The sequence below is a fragment of the Rhinoderma darwinii genome, chromosome 4 (assembly GCF_050947455.1).
Source record: "Rhinoderma darwinii isolate aRhiDar2 chromosome 4, aRhiDar2.hap1, whole genome shotgun sequence".
Lineage (NCBI taxonomy): Eukaryota > Metazoa > Chordata > Amphibia > Anura > Rhinodermatidae > Rhinoderma > Rhinoderma darwinii.
In genome coordinates, this window is record NC_134690.1 from 210,184,406 (window position 1) to 210,202,276 (window position 17,871).

Here is a 17,871-nt window from a genome sequence, read left to right on the forward strand (position 1 = left end):
TGCGCATGCGCAATGTAACACACGGCTGCTGAAGACGTAGTCATATCATTTAATAGAGCATGCGTGGTAGTGTGTCAACCACGCATGCTCTTAGCAGATGGGGAAACACGTGGTACAGTTACGTCATTTATGACGTAACCGTACAATGTGAAAACCGGAAACCGGAAGTTAGGCGCGAATGGACGGGTATGCACAGGAAGTGCAAATTTTACATGGACAACCGGTCACTTGACGGAAGAGGGGATACGACGATACGTCCAGCTAATTAAACGTAAGTACATTGCAAAGTTAAATGTTTTCCATTGTTAAGTTTAATTTTCCAAATCTGACGTGTTATTTTATGTGGCAGTAACTCTGGAATGCTTATACCTATCCAAGCGATTCAGAGATTGTTTGATTAACACATTGGACTTGTAAAATTTGGTTGATATATTTAGTGTTTAATTGTGAAAAACACCAAAATATAGAGAAAATTTGGAAAAATTAGCGATTTTTTTTATTAAATGTATCTGCTTGTAAGACATTCTTTTATTTTTCTAGCACGTTACAAGGCTTAGAACATAAGCAGCAATTTCTCATATTTTGGATAAAATTTCAAAAGCCTTTCTTTTTTTTAGGTAACAGTTTAGTTTTGAAGTGGCTTTGAGGGGCCTATATATTAGAAACCCCCATAAAACACCCCATTTTAAAAACTAGACCCCTCAATGTATGCAAAACAGCATTTAGAAAGTTTATTAACCCTTCAGGCATTTCACAGAAATGTAAAGCAAAGTGGAGGTGAAATTTACAAGTTTCTTTTTTTTGTCAGAAAATCCATTTTATTCAATTTTTTTCTGTAACATAGAAGGTTTTACCAGAGAAACGCAACTCAATATTTGTTGCCCAGATTCTGCAATTTTTAGAAATATCCCACGTGTTCCTAGTGTGCTAATGGACGGAAGCACCGGCCTCAGAAGCAAAGGAGCACGTAGTGGATTTTGGGTTTTGTGGTGCCAAAACAGGTGAAACTCCCCAAAAGTGACCCCATTTGGCAAACGACACCCCTCAGGGAACTTATCGAGGGCTGAAGTAAGCATTTAGACCCCACAGTTTTTTTGCTGCATTTTGTGGTATTAGGCTGTGCAATTGAAATTCACATATTTTTCCGATAAAATTTATACATTTTAAATTTTTACAAGGAATAAAAGGAGAAAAAGCACTGAAATATTTGAAAAGCAATTTCTCCCAACTACGGCAATACCCCATACGTGGTCATAAACTGCTGGTTGGACAAACGGCAGAGCTCAGAAAGGCAGGGACACTATTTGGCAAGTAGATTTTGCTGGATTGGTTTCTGAGCGCCATGTCGCATCTGTAGAGCTTCTGAGGTACCAGTACAGGGGAAACCCCTTAAAAGTGACCCCATTTTGGAAACTAGACCCCTTGAGGAATTCATTGTAGTTTTCATGGGGTGCTACGACTTATTGATCAGTTTTTATTCTATTTTTAGGTGGCGTGGTGACTAAAAAACAGCAATTCTACTATTGTTTTTTATTCTATTTTTTTTTACAGCGTTCACCGTGCGCTATAAATGACATTCATTTTATTCTGCGGGGCGATACGATTACGGCGATACCAGATGTTTATAGCTTTTTTTGTGACTCATGGCGTTTTCTCAATAAAATACTTTTTATAAAAAATTATTTACTTTTTGCATTGCCATATTCTAAGAGCCAGAACTTTCTTGTTTTTCCATCAATAAAGCAGTGTGAGGGCTTGTTTTTTGCGTAACGAACTGTAGTTTCGATCAGCATGATTTTTGGGTACATGCGACTTTTTCATCTCTTTTTATTCCATTTTTTGGGAGGTGAAGTGTTCAAAAAATTGTGGTTGTGGTACGGTTTATTATTATTTTCTTTTACGGCGTTCACCATGCGGGATAAATAATGAAATACTTTTGTCGTTTAGGCCATTACAGACGCGGCGATACCAATTATGTGTAATTTATTTATACATTTTCTTAACAATAAAAGGATTGATAGTGGGATTTTTACATTTATTACTTTTAAACTTTTTTTTTAAACAACTAAACAAAAGTATTTTGTCCCACTTAGGGGACTTGAAGGTAGAAAGGTAGAAAGCCCTGATCGCAATTCTTATTCACTGTATTAGAGCTGTCAGCTACTCACTGACAGCAAGCATAGTTGGTCCTAACTTTGACAGGACCCACTAGGCTTCCGTAGAGGGCATAGCTGGAGGTCATTGTTAGGCTTCCGGTTGCCATAGCAACCATCGGCGGCCGCGACTATGTCACGGGACGTCGATGGTGTTTTAAGCCCTAAGAAGCCGCGATCGCTATTGAACGTGGCTTCTAAGCGGTTAATCAGCGGGGACCACCGCGATCTGTCTCTGCATAGCTTTCGGAAACCGCAGGTATCACAGCTCAAACACGTGTCGGGGAAAAATGGCACCGTGTTTACTCAGGTCAGTAATATTACGGAGCTGAACGCGAACCATGCGCTCAGCCCGATGTAATAGTACTGAGCGGAGAATGAAGGGGTTAAAGGGAGCCTGTTAGCAACTTTATTGCTGATGTATTCATAAGCTGTTGCTTCCCCGGACTAGCCACTGCTTATGGACAGCTTTTCCCCTATGCACAGTAATAGGGAAAAAACAATCAATCAGTGGCGGCTGGGTGGGGAGCGGCAGCTGATGAATACACCTGACTATTTACTCAGAGCGCTCACAGCGCACTACAATGTTTAAACTGTAGGTTAGGAAAAAAATCACACAAATGAAATCAACGTGTCGGTCACTACTTTATCGTGCCCTCAGAAAGGGCAACATAAAGTTGCTAACAGGTTCCCTTTAAGGGTATGTTCACACGCTTACTAAAAAATACTGGGCTGTTTTCAAGGGAAAACAGCTCCTGATTTTCAGAAGTTTTTTAAACCACATTTTTGCTGCGTTTTGTACGGCCGTTTTTGGAGCTGTTTTTCTATAGAGTCTACGGAAAAACGGCTCCGATAACGGCTGAAGAAGTCACATGCATTTCTTTTTAGCGGCTGTTTTTATATGCGCCCGTTTTAAAAAACGGCCGCGAAAAAAACGGCCCGTTGGAACAGAATGCCGTTTTTCCCATTTAAATCAATGGGCAGATGTTTGGAGGCGTTCTGCTTCTGATTCTTCAGTCGTTTTTCGGGAACATACCCTAAGGCCCAAACAGTACTGGTCATTAAAGAGCTAAAGGACATATTACAAGTTACGTGTACTAAAACCTTTGTGACAGGTAACTGATCCATGGATTACGGATTCCCAGTTGTATGGTGCCATAATACAGTTTGCATAGACTGCTATGGGCCCTACATTATTACCGGAGTATGTCTCTGATTTCATATTTGATTCCATATGCACCTGACAAAAAAAAATTGTGCAATGTTCCTTTGAATGCCATATTATGAAGCTGTAATACACCGCCATATGGAATAACATATACAGACATCAAAAATGCCTATGGCTCCACAGTACAGAGCCCCGGAGACTCTGTGAGACTCCGTACAGCCTCTGCCGTGTGAATGAGGCCTTATGCTGATTGATGGAGTACAAAAGGAATTATTACATTAATGTTATTGTATATTTATTATACATCTCTGGTGTTGTTTTTTTACATTTCCTGCTAAATAAATTAATGAAATGTCTAATAACCCCTTAACAAACTAGTCTGTTTGGGCCTTAGTGATCAAACCATTTTTTTCATCCTCACATTCCAAGAGCCAGAGGTCCCTTCCTCTGTCAAACACACCTTAAGATGCCACGTTAGCAATTGCCTGCGGCTTCTAAGGGGTTGAACTGCCGGGATCGGCGTTCTCTCCTACCCTGGCAGGACCATGGCTGTGTATAACATTCATGCTCCTGTCGCTGGTCTCATGGGAACAGTGGCAGTACCCACGAGCAGGAGCTAGCACCCGCTTGTGATGGATATATTTGTCAAGGTCATTAAGGGGTTAAAATAAACCCACTAGTTAAAAGTTAAGGATTTAAAAACATACCAATAATTTCTTCCGTGCTTCTGTCCATGAATCGCTCACAGAGTCGAATAAAGGTTTCAGTGTTTTCTGGTGATGGACATTCCCCATGTCTACAGAACAAAAAAGTCAAAGTAGAATTACTAGTCAGAATTTGACGCACTATATATAATCTATGATCTACATTTGCTCTTACATTTATTAAGGTCTTAAATCTACAGACCTTTTTACACACGCCGATGATTGGGGAAAACGGAAAGCTCATTTACGATCATTAGTCCATGTAAAAGGGCCCAGCGATCAGCCGACAAATGAGCAGACGCTCATTCGTTGCCTGATCGCATCCTTTATGCAGCAGTAAAAAATCATCGGTGTTGGCAGAACATCTCCCAGAGTAAAAAGGGGGATGTGCTGCCGGCAATGATGCAAACGGATGGGGACGACCAATCTTGTCCGTCCCCATACAATACAATGATTGCTTCATATAAATGGAGCAAAACGAGCACAGTGTTGTTTTTCCACGTTTACTCACCACGCGGCTGAAACCCGGCCTGCAATTACACGGGTGTTTTTACTGCAATTTGCAGTTAGCATGGAAGTCACGGCGAACCGCAGTAAAATCACATGCAGTTTGCCAATGAGGTTTTCAGCCACGCGGCAAAAAACATGGCAAAACTGCTCCGTGTGAATACACCCTAAGTCATCTTATTTATTTCCTTAGTCAACCAACTAATTACGGTAACCTGTTTTTCATCTCGATGCAGGGACCAGTCAGTTAATCTAGAGGCAAAGATATTTTTACGTAACAAGGAAGTTAATGGTGTAAGAACGATAGGAGCCAGTTGTCCAGTTTAAAAACGCACTTTTAAAAAGCCTCATTAGGAAATTTTGAGGTAATAGGTAAAAAGTTTTCCCGTTTCCGGACCCTCATCTATTAGCTAAAGTGGAGAGTGGTTACAAAGAGTGGATCTCACACCGGAAGATATGGTACATCCGTGAATTATACAGACAGATCATTGATTTCAATGAGAACTGTAAAATGCTTAATTCCCTCTGTGGTGGCCCTGCAAGGAATTTGAACACTTGCTGCCAGGTTCCTTATACAGATTATAGCAGAGCTTTAGGTTTCCCAGCAGCAGTCCACTATACGATCAGCTTATTGTCTGAAAAAAGTGGCATTACTGACCAGGCAGATCCCCCGGGGAGTTCTAGTGCAGTCGCTCCAGTGCTCCCCGACACTCTTTGTTGACAGTGTTACAGTAATAACGTGCCCATATAGCCACATGATCTCTGCAGCCAATAACTGGCCTCAGTGGTATATGGCCTGAAATTGCTGAGGCCAGCGATCTCGGGTATACAAGCACATCATTAACGCAGCACTGTCAACAAGGAGCACCGGAGCGGCTGCACTGGAATGCCGAGGGATCTGCCAGGTGAGTAATTTCTCTAATATTATTTTATGGCATTTCCACCTCTTTTTTCATATCTTGGAAAATCCCCTTAAAGGGAGTCAGTCACCATCAAATTCAAATTAGCAGCACAGTAATATAGTGTAGCCTCAGCTGAACATAATGCTGTTTTCATTTGTGGCCCTGTTGCAGCGATAATAACTTTATTATTTTTATCCAAATGAGCTTTTTGGAGCAACGAGGGAGTCAACATTTCCCCAAACTGCTCTACCTTCTATAGGACCCTCCCTCCCTTCTTTGATTGACAGACTCACTTTAAGCGGTTCCCACACATGTAGTGTTTTTGTTGTGGGTTTTACGTTTGAGGACAGAAAAACCACAGTAGAAGACTGTTGCAGGTAAGAGATTTGACAAAACTCATCCACAAGCCGCAGAACATTTTCCTCACGGAAATCAGAGCACGCTGCGGATCTATAAATCTGCAGCATGCTCATTCTGTATGTTCACAGCTGATTTAACCATTTTCAATGAAGGCGTGAAATCTGCATGTAACACAGAGTAAGATTAGGTACCCTTAGTGCTTGTCCACACAACAGAATTGCTGCGCTTGTTCCATCCGGAATTGCGGACGGAAAATAAGCAGCGGAATGCAGTTGAAGTAAAGTGGGAGGTGATTTAACAAATGTCATCCACGAGCAGAAGAAAAATTCAGTCCAGAAATTCACCTGCGATGCGTAAATTTTCTGTGGAAAGTGGACTGATTTCCTATGTTTTTCTGATGTACTGCGTAATTTGCTATGGAAACACCGCAGAATTCCTTACAGGGGGTGGAAATGACATCACAAGAAGAAGAAATATCACCATCACACAGCCCTTGAAAAAAAAACACCAAAAAAACTGCAGCAAAAATGGGCATTATTTTCCACAGTATTAGGCCTCATTTACACGAGCGTAATATACACGCGTGCGACGCGCGTGCTTTTCACGCGTGTCGTACGCACCTATATTACTCTATGGGGCAGTGCAGACAATGCATGAATTTTGCGCAGCGCGAGTGCGTTGCGTAAAACTCACGACATGTTCTATAATCGTGCGTTTTTCGCGCATCACGCACCCATTGAAGTCAATGGGTGCGTGAAAACCACGCATGCCGCACGGAAGCACTTCCGTGCGAACTGCGTGATTCGCGCAAGAGCTGTCAAACTGAATGTAAACAGAAAAGCACCACGTGCTTTTCTGTTTACAAACATCCAAACGGAGTGTCAAATTAGAGATGAGCGCACCGAACTACACCGGGTTCGGCCGAACTCGTTTTGACCGAACCCGGCAAAAAAAATTCCGGTACGCGACGTCAGGAGACAGTCACTGTCCACGGTGCTGAAATAGTTAAACTGGTTCAGCACCCTGGACAGTGACTTCCGATCACAATATACATGAACGTGTAAAAAAAAAAAAGAAGTTCTGACTTACCGATAACTCCCGGCTTCTTCCTCCAGTCTGACCTCCCGGGATGACAATTCAGTCCAAGTGACAGCTGCAGCCAATCACAGGCCAAGCACAGGCTGCAGCCAATCACAGGCTGCAGCGGTCACATGGACTGCTGCGTCATCCAGGGAGGTGGGGCCGGATGACAAGAGAGGGACGCGTCACCAAGGCAACGGCCGGGAGACCGGACTGGAGGAAGCAGGAAGTTCTTGGTAAGTATGAACGTCTTTTTTATTCACAGGTTGCTGTATATTGTGATCGGAATTCACTGTCGAGGGTGCTGAAAGAGTTACTGCCGATCAGTTAACTCTTTCAGCACCCTGGACAATGACTAACGTCGACTAGCCTCATCTCTATGATGGCGGCTGCGCGAAAATCACGCAGCCGCGCATCATACACTGATGACACACGGAGCTGTCAAGTGCCTTTTGCGCACGCAAAACGCTGCGTTTTTTTGCATGCGCAAAACGCACACGCTCGTATAAATGAGGCCTAAAAAGCATGAAATGGTGCTGATTTTCCGCAGCGAATTGTCTCTCTAGTGGATGCGTAAACGCTGTGGAAATTTTCTGCCACAAATCCGTTATGTGTAGACAAGCCCTTACTCACAAAACTTAGATGCCTGCAGATGTTTGCTTGCTTCTAAGGCTAGGTCACATTTTGCATTGTGGTGCAGAACCAAGCCACACAGAGAAAACTCCTGCAAAATACCAGTTAAGGCTATGTTCACACGGAGTATTTTGCAGGAGGAATATCTGCCTCAAAATTCCGTTTCGATTTTCGCGCCATTTTTTGCCCGCGGCCATTGAGCGCCGCGGGCATAAAACACCGCGAAATACGCTTTCTCTGCCTCCCATTGAAGTCAATGGGAGGTCAGAGGCGTAAACACCCGAAGATAGGGCATGTCGCTTCTTTTTCCCGCGAGGCAGTTTTACTGCTCGAGGGAAAAAGACGCCGACGCCTCCCATTGAAATCAATGGGAGGCATTTTAGGGCCGTTTTTGCAGAGTTTTGCGACACGGTTTCCGCAACAAAAAACCCGGCAAAATACTCGGCAAAAAACAACGACGCGTAAAAATACAGCCTCGTCAAAAGAAGTGCAGGACACTTCTTTGGACATTTTTGGAGCTGTTTTCTCATAGACTCCAATGAAAACCGCTCCAAAAACGGACGTAAAAAACTCTGCGAAAACGGTGCGAAAAACGCGAGTTGTCCAAAAAACGTCTGAAAACCAGGGGCTGTTTTCCCTTGAAAACAGCTCTGTATTTTCAGACGTTTTTGGTCACTACGTGTGCACATACCCTTACAGCCACAGGTTTGCAACTGTATATATACGTGAATAAACTCCAAAGTTAAATGGGTACAATGCAGCGGATGCCACACATAAAACTGGACAAAAACCTGAACATGTGAATATGGCCATACATTTCAAATTATTGACAAATAAAATGGAGATAAGAATTACCCTTTGCACTGAAGCTTTATGTACTTTATTCCTTCCTTTTCAATATCATTTCGATCATAGAATCTTGTAGTATTAGTCAAATCAACTAAGATACCCATTTTTACCTGAAAAAAAAATAAAAAATACAGAACATTAGTTTCTGGGTGCCAATTCTTATCCTCCAACTACAGTGTTCTCAAGGATCCTGGGCCTGCCTTTCTGTGGTGACCCATTCTTCACTAAACAATACCTTAAATTCTTTGCATGAAAATGCAGATAAAACTTGAAGGAGATGGCCATAGCAACCAATAAAATTACTTCTTTCATTTTCATTCTTAGGCTATGTTCACACGGAGTATTTTGGGGGAGGAATATCTGCCTCAAAATTCCGTTTGGAACTTTGAGGAAGATATTCCTCTCCCTGCACGCCGATTATCGCGCCGTTTTTCGCCCGCGGCCATTGAGCGCCGCAGGCATAAAACAGCGAGAAATACCCTTTCTCCTGCCTCCCATTGAAGTCAATGGGAGGTCAGAGGCGGAAGCGCCCGAAGATAGGGCATGTCGCTTCTTTTTCCCGCGAGGCAGTTTTACTGCTCGCGGGAAAAAGACGCCGACGCCTCCCATTGAAATCAATGGGAGGCGTTCTCGGGCCGTTTTTGCCGAGTTTTGCAACACGGTTTCCGCGTCAAAAAACTCGGCAAAATACCCCGTGTGAACATAGCCAAATTTAGTTATAAATATCTGCAGCAGCAGATGCAAAAACATGAAGTTAATCGTACTACACTAGTAAAGATACACAGTAATTTAAAAAAACATCTGGTATCAACAGCAATGGAGGTTCTACAGATCACAACGGAAGAAGGAAAGATGAAGAAGATAAGAAAAGGGTAATAAGGGAAAGTATAAGGAAACCAGGTGAAAGACCCAAGGTAGGAAGGAAATTGGGAATTTATGGCGATTAATGCAGGCACTAGGAATTATAGAATGATTGGTGGCAATAATAAAAACCTCCATTTTTTTCTGCATTGCATACCTATAAAATTTATCTATCCCCCTTCTTGGGCCCTGTTCACACAGTGTTTTTTAGCAGGTGGAAAAATCTGCCTCAAAATTCCTTCAGGAATTTTGAGGCAGATTTTGACCTGCCTGCACTCTCTGCCGCGTTTTTCGGCCGTGGCCATTGAGCACCGCATGCAAAAAACCAAGCGAAAACCGCTTTCTCTGCCTCCCATTGATGTCAATTTAGGTCAGAGACGGAAACACCTGAAGAAAAAGGCATGACGCTTCTTTTTCCCGCTCACAGGGGAAAAAAAAAACGCCTCCGCGTCCCATTGAAATCAATGGGAGGTGTTTTCAGATGTTTTTTGGCTCGATTTCAGCATAAAAAAAAAGCGTAAAAAAACTCCATATGGACTAGCCCTTAGGGTATGTTCACACGGCGGGGGTCCGTAACGGCTGAAATTACGGGGATGTTTCAGCCTGAAAACATCCCCGTAATTTCAGCCGTACCGGCATGTGCAGGCGCTTGAACGCCGCGTCAATTACGGCCGTAATTAGCGCTGCTATTCATTGGAGTCAATGAATAGCGGCTCCAATTACGGCCAAAGAAGTGACAGGTCACTTCTTTGACGCGGGCGTCTAGTTACGCGCCGTCATTTGACAGCGGCGCGTAAATATACGCCTCGTGTGAACAGACAAACGTCTGCCCATTGCTTTCAATGGGCAGATGTTTGTCAGCGCTATTGAGGCGCTATTTTCAGACGTAATTCGGGGCCAAAACGCCCGAATTACGTCCGTAAATAGGCCGTGTGAACATACCCTTAGGCTTTCACAGCTCAGTAAGGTAACTCATGCTTATTCAGCTCATTCACACGAATACTTAAGCCACCCATACCAGTGGATCCCAATTCTACCATCAATGCTTTTGGCGGGAAAACCCCTGGGCTTGAAAGAATGCACCATCATGTAACTTCATCTATTTAATACGGCAGGTATTCTTATTTTTTTTTTGCTGCAGCGATTATTACATGAATATATGAGATTTTTGTCTCCTGGGGGAAAAAAAATACCATAACTAAATAGCAGTGAATTCTCAAACCTTAAGACTCCTCAGGTAGTTAGACAGCATGCTCGGGTGAAAACGATTCTCCTCAGGAACCTGATCATCATATTTGGGTCCCAGTATGGTCTTTAAAGGTAAAAATTTCCCTGTAAAGAGAACATAAAAACGTAACTAGGACAATCCTAAACTTTACCAAAATTAACTCTTGTGAACGGACATTTGTCACGCCTGCAGTTAAATACAGCCAGGACTGTCAGCCATTTTTAATACTTCTAGTTTTTCACTTACAGCAAATAAAATTCTCTTACTTGGATGGATTACTCAAGTGTTGTCACAAGAAATGCCTCATCGGCCTCCATGGCACTACTAGCACAAAAACTATTTTCCATGACCTTAAAGGGCTTTTACGAAGTTATCCGCTACTACTCTCAATCTAGGTGTTACCATATACATTTTACTCACATTACCAAAAGTGCCCCTGTTTCTTGCCCCAGTTGCGGGTAATGTATGAGCTTAGAGTGTTCTAGAAACGTACAGTCACATGAGCCACACCATTAGCGTACCATAGCAAAACCACATTCTGTCGTGAACTTACTGTGATCTCGGTCCTTAGTAAAACTGCATGCAAATTTAAAAAAAACTGTCTACTTGCTGTCAGTGAATGTAAACACGTCCAAAAGGATAAAAGGTGGAGGGCCAGTTATTTTGTAAAAATGCTAATTAAGTATTTTCAAGACATTTTTACACAAAAGAAAAAAATGCCACAAAAATAGGCAGCGGGAACACAAAGTATATTAGAAAGCTACAAAGATTAAGCTTACATATAATCGTACTCTTCGGGCTAGTGCACTGTGAAGGGGGCTACAGAAGTGCTCACGAGACTGCTAGCCAGGTCACAAACAGCACAGAACTTGCAGCCTTTATAGTCAACAGACTAAAACTATATATAATAGTAAAGAATAAACTTTATAATCAGCACTAATGTGAAAAGATATGAAAATATACAACGGGAGACAGGAAAAAGGAAAATACAGCAGGACAACCGCAAAGAACGAACAACTAAGCAAGTTCAGTAAAAAGACTGTGCCTCATGTGTAAAAAGAAGTAGTGGAAACAAAAAAGGAACGTGCTGCCCAAACCAACCAGTTTCCAGCCGATTCAGTCACATCTTTCCGACAAAACAACAGACAGCTTGCCGGACCTCATTATGTGATTGGGGTTCGTCTCGGTCGTACGATGGATCAGGCACTACATAGACTGGAACAGAGTCTACGCCACCAGCTATAAGTGAGGCCCAGTCACCTTTTTATCACCAATACATTCTTCAAGCGAATATAAGAGTGCCTGTACACTAAACACCAGAACTCGTTTCCTAACATCAAATACATTCTGCATGCCAAGCAATGAAGAGCTCAGCCAGGACGCAGCCTAGAGCATTCTGTAAACGTTTCCCGTGCATTTGGGAAGAATCCATCAGACATCTATGATAGGACCTAAGGAATATCTAGTTTAGAGAACCACATAAAAAGCGGGGGTAGCATAAAGTATGTGAAGATGAATCCAAGTAAAATGTATTTATATTTATTTTCAAAATAACCATCAGGACAGAAATGTGTGTTGCTGATGTATTTATTTGGCAAAGCGTTGTCTAGACTGGATGCAATTGTAGCAAACCCTCAGCTGTGAAGACAAGAGGGGTTGCCTGTGGATGTAAATCATATTGTACCCTGACAGCAATCAGAGATCTAGATAAAGGTGAGCAATGTACATAAATTCCATTTAGGTAAGCCGCTTACTCATGTAGTCCCGATCTATATATTACAGGTAATCTGAATATGCACAATACCAGTGTTGTATGTCAATAACTGAAGCTTGACCATATGATGTCATACATGAGTAATCACATGACCCCCTCGTCCATTGCACTGAATAATCTGCATGTTTAATAAGAGACCGTTACCAAAGTGATCACGTGACTATGTAACATATTCCAGGAACAGGCACGGCTGTACATTCATCTCTATGTGTAACATTGTACACAGACAAGCAGCAATGTCAACACCGCCTCTCCACCAGTGCCAGCTCAGGGAAGAGGGTTTATATTACAGTTCGTTAGTTAACCCTATATGATAAAAGTGAAATTCACTAAGAATACAACAAAAAGACATGTGACTGGTTTACGATATCTTCTCGGTACTGTATAGATCCTATGTGCGATGCTCTAAGAGGACTGTAGAAGGCAGGCAGATGGAGAAATGATGACATCCACAGTAGCAGCATGGAGGCTGCTGACTGCTCATTACTAGAGATAACCGTGCTGCGCCCATTTACCTGCCACTGGCTGTCCCCTGCGAGGGCAGTTAAGCCACCTAGGAGGTATCTTGTTATGAGCCATGCTGCTATAACTCAGGGGAAGATGCTGATGGAGATAGGAGTAGATTATACTGATATTATTGTTCCTGGAGGCTCTGTTGTCACGTGACACCGCCCAGAACCACTCACACAGCGGCGGTCTCACAACGTGACGTCACCCCTTACGTAACGGAACAGGGCTCCCACCGGGATCCCGCGCCTCACAAAACCCATTCAAAGTAGTGCACTCGGCCCACAATGCACAGCGGCACCAACCTTCTCAGTGAGGTTGCTTCCGGGATGGGGAAACTTCCGGTGAAACACGTACTGGGGGTACGGGCGACATCTGGCGGATAACAGTAGAACTGCAGGAGAGGAGTCTGACGTTTGGATAACACCTGTGAAATGTGAAGGCGCTCGTATAGTTTTATGATTGCGTTTTAATAGTTGACCATTACTCGTTGCGTTTTATACGTGTCTTCTTTTCAGAGGGTTAAGTTCTGGTGAACCACGTGTTATTGTCAACACTTAAACGCAACTGGCAGAGGCTTTAATTGCAATGAGTGAAGTCAGTAGCTGTCATGGGGAAACTTGACACCACCCAACGAGCTTCATGCCCTCCTCCCCCAGAGAGTACTAAATAAGGACTGACTACAGCAGTACAGAGAAAACTTCTGACGTCTAATAATAACGCGAAGGAAGTGACGTCACATCTCATTGACCTAACTGCAAAGTTACTACAAAGTGAGGCTTGTCAAAATGAGTAACGGAAAAGTGGGTGCCCACCAAAGTTGTTGCCTAGAAAAGAGAAAATGGAGGTTGGCAACAAGAGGATTGGAAATGAGAGCTTGGAATGTGGGTGCTATGGGAAACTCTTCCACGCACTAGTTACGCTACATCTCCCTGTGTGCAGGGGCTTGGAGCACTGCAGCGTCCCCTGCAGGACAAAGGTGGAGTCACACGCGCCAGACTTTGTTGCAGAAATTTCTGCGTCTGAAAATCGGTTCCTAAATGGAACTTGTAGAAATCCATGCACCTATTGCAGAAACTACCCCCATTCAGCCTTGTTCACACAGAGAAGATTTTGCAGGCGTTTTTTACGCCTGAACCAGAATTGGATCCCTAGACCCCCACCAGCTGTAAGGGCCCTTTTGCACCTGCCAATTCGCACAGCACTCGTTCCCGGAAATTGCCCTGTGTAAACAGGGCAACAGTCAGCCAACGAACGAGTAAACGCTCGTTCATCGGCTGGTCGTATCGTATATGCAGCTTAAAATATTATCATTGTCGGCAGCGCATCTCCCTGTATGGGGACGAGTGATCGGAGTAACGATCGCTCGTCCACATACGTTACTGATAATAGCTCCTTGTGAAAGGAGCGCCGATCAACCCGTCTCGTTGATCGGCGCTCGTTTACACAGCCCTCGTCGGGCCGTGTTATAGGATCCTAACTCCATCACACTCTATGGCTTAGTTCCTCCACCTCTGCAATGTGTACCTTAGGGAGCATGCAGCACACGTCTACGGGCTTATCCAGATGAGTGTTCGCAAACATCGGACCATTTTTTTATCCACGTAAAGACCCATATGCGTTCTGTGTTACTTCTGTATGCTATCTGTTTTTCCTCATACACAAAAAACCGAGAGGTCCATTTTTGTCCACTGAAAACACCCATAGGAAGTTTACATGATTGCACAGACACCATTTATATTGCTTTCATAGCATATAAAGCTTTGTTTAATTTCTCGGGTTTGTTTTTGGCTTCTGAACATGTCCTGGAAACCTATTGACTGTATTCAATTGGCCTGGTCGATCTGTCGGAATTTTGGAGAACGACGTGTGATGCTGGAAGAGAGGAAGAGGAGGGTTCATCCTATTGTGTCATAGCAGGCCTGCAAAGGCAACTTCCACTTGCTCTATTCTATAACACATGTTCTGATCGGGAACACCAATATACGATGGTGTATTTCTCCAGAGGAAAGCATCAGTGTCACTCTGAGGTGAGAATGAATACTGCGCCCTTTAATTACGCCAAGTGGTCCTAATATGCTTACCACAAAATGTCCCCTTTTCACAGTGCTGTCATGTGACCCAGATAGAGCTGGTGCTACCGTAAATGCCCATATATTGCCCAAAAAAACAATATTTACACAAATATTGATTGCAATGGGTTCCTGAAATACAGTGTAGCTATAGGTTACTGGCAAGGTGTGGTGGAAGGGCATGTAAAAAGTGCAAAAATGTGGTTTGATAAAATTTCTCATTTTGTTGTTTTACTTATTCAGATTCCTGGTGACTGGAAACCCCTTCGCGGTCCTCCATTTTGAATTCCTGATGGGGACATTTACTATTGTGGGGATTGTCCAGTCTGCCTGCGATGTCATCTGGCATTGACTAAAGTAGTCAAGTTATGAACTTAGATGTGATTATATACAGGTGAATCACGCCAGGACCCGCCGACACTGAACCTGTCAGGTCTGCGGGACTGGCAGACTTAGTGTAAAACTAGCGATACAGTTGTTCTGTATACAGAATACAGAACAGCTGTATCTCCAAAAGTAAAACAAATTTTTAATAAAGACTAATTACAAAGTTACACTAAACACACTAACTAATCTATTTATTAAATGCCCTCAACAGTGTTCATAGCCTTTAACAAAATAAAAATAATTTGTGAAAAAAAAAAATTAGTCTCTCCATATTCTGAGAGCCATAACTTATTTTTCTTTCAATGGAACTGTGTGAGGGCTTGTTTTTTTTCAAGACAAGCAGTAGTGTTTTTTAGAGGAGAGGTAAGAAATAGCAATTCTGGTGGTTTGTTTTTTTTACGACATTTACTGTGCAGGATAAATAATGTTATATTTTGAAAGTTGTTTTTTTTAAATTATACGAATGCAGCGATACCAATTATTATTTTTTTTTCATTGTTTACATGATTTTATTTAACCCCTTCCCGACATTTGTCATGGAAAGCTAGTGCCTTCCACATTTTGAGGTATCCATATGACAAATGGTGGACACCAGCTCAGAAGCTGAGTCGGTGCCACCATCCCCGGGTGTCAGCTGTATGTTACAGCTGACACCCTGGGGTAATGGCGGGGACTGAAGTTTGCTCCGATCCCCCCCATTAACCTCTTAAATGCAGCGGTCAAAAGCAATCACTGTATTTAAGGGGTTTGCAGCTCATCGGCACCCCAGCAATGAAACTGCCGGTGGCTGTAAAGGCAACCAGAGGCCTAACACTAGCCTCCCGGTATGCCTAGTACGGAACCCTTTCTGGCAGTGTTGATCCCCGTTTTTCTTTGCCACTTCCTGACCGTTATGATGGAGACGCAGTGACCTGTCGTGGATTTTTGAACCAGTGCCAGATCCACTTCAGCCTGTATGCAAGGGCATTTTCGTCTGATGGCGCAAGGGTCGCTTTCACCATCTCGCTCCTCACTGGCAAGGCCCTTGCATGGGCGAATCCTATCTGGGAGAGACAAGGACCAGAGACCCGTGACTTCCAAAGGTTCCTCCGGACATTTTGCACGATGTTTGAGGAGCCTGGACGAGTCTCGTCTGCAGCGGCATCCTTGCTGAACCTACGCCAGAGAGACACATCCGTGGGTGATTACGCCATCCACTTCCGCACCCTGGTGGGAGAACTGTTGTGGAAAAATGAGGCCCTGGTGGCTACATACTGGCAGGGACTGTCTCCTAAGATTAAGGACGAACTTGCCCCTCGAGATCTACCGTCTACCTTAGATGACCTCCTCCTTCTGGCCACCCGAATTGATATAAGGATCCGAGAACGGCTCCAAGAAGCTCATCGGGAGGGAGGCATCCCTAGTCCGGTCTCTACCTTGCAGCGAGCCCTGCTGTCCTCTGATGCCAACCCTCCTAAGGAGTCTGTGAGGATGGACCAGTGTAAGCTTTCTACCCAGGAGGTACAATGCAGACGCACTTCGGGACTCTCTATATATTGCGGCCTCGGAGGCCATCTTGTGCGTCTGTGTCCCCAACAGCCCCAAAGTCTAGGGTTGGTAGGAGGGACAACCTTGGGTAAAGAAGGATTTCCGTCTAAATTATCCATCCCCGTGACCATAGTGTCCGGTGAGAAAATGCATCGGGTCTCTGCGTATCTAGACTCTCGATCCGCTGCTAATTTCATTCGTAGGGAACTGGTGGATCGTCTCCAATTGCCCACTACCCCTCTGGAGAGGCTGTTGGTGGTTGCATCTGCATATGGACTACCTGTGCCAGACCCAGTTATTTCTGTGACCAAGCCGCTGAGGCTTCAAGTAAGAGCTCTCCACTCCTCTCGTTCTTTGTCTTGTCCAAAGCTGCTAACCCTATGCTGCTGGGCCTGCCATGGCTCCGACTACATGCCCCAGTCCTGGACTGGAACTCGAGAGGTTCTCCAGTGGGTTCCCGAGTGTCACAGCCGATGCCTGGTGCAGATTCGTTCGGCTCAGCCTCCTCTGCATCGGTCATTGGCAGGATTGCCTGCTCATTATGCTGCTTTTTCGGACGTCTTCAGCAAAAGGGAGGCGAAGACACTGCCACCACACCGGGCGTTTGACTGTCCTATCGAGCTGATTCCTGTTGCATCCCTTCCTCGTGGTAGGGTATATCCTCTCTCCTTGCCAGAGACTCTGTCCATGTCCGCCTATGTTAAAGAGAACTTGGAGAGGGGCTTCATACGGAAGTCTTCCTCCCCGGCAGGAGCCGGGTTCTTCTCCGTCAAAAAGAAGGATTGCTCCCTGTGTCCTTGTATTAACTACCAGGGTCTCAACCAAATCACGGTGAAAAATAAGTATCCGTTGCCACTGATCTCAGAATTGTTTGATCGTATACGTGGTGCCAAGATTTTTTCCAAACTAGACCTGCGTGGGGCTTACAACTTAATCCGGATTCGCCAGGGTGGCAAATGGAAGACTGCATTTAACACCCGTGATGGACACTATGAGTATCTAGTAATGCCATTCGGCTTGTGTAATGCTCCCGGGGTTTTCCAGGAGTTCGTTAATGACATTTTCCATGACCTCCTCTATGTTTGTGTTGTGGTCTATCTTGATGACATCTTGATTTTTTTCTCCAGATGCTATGACTCAACATAGACATATCCGGTAT

The 17,871-nt window shown here is 43.9% G+C and overlaps 1 protein-coding gene across 2 annotated transcripts in view; it reads right to left on the reverse strand.

The window, feature by feature from the left end:
* Window positions 1-13,559, reverse strand: part of RNGTT (RNA guanylyltransferase and 5'-phosphatase) — a 441,842-nt gene extending 428,283 nt beyond the window's left edge. Inside the window, exons 1-4 of one of the 2 annotated variants that reach the window (XM_075862139.1) lie at window positions 13,032-13,559; window positions 10,440-10,549; window positions 8,363-8,466; window positions 4,029-4,117 (exon numbers count right to left, since the gene is read on the reverse strand). In XM_075862139.1, coding sequence (XP_075718254.1) covers window positions 4,029-4,117; window positions 8,363-8,466; window positions 10,440-10,469 — 223 coding nt within the window. In that variant the 5' untranslated portion in view covers window positions 10,470-10,549; window positions 13,032-13,559. The other variant, XM_075862138.1, reaches the window with a different exon arrangement.
* Between the last annotated feature and the right edge of the window lie 4,312 nt (window positions 13,560-17,871).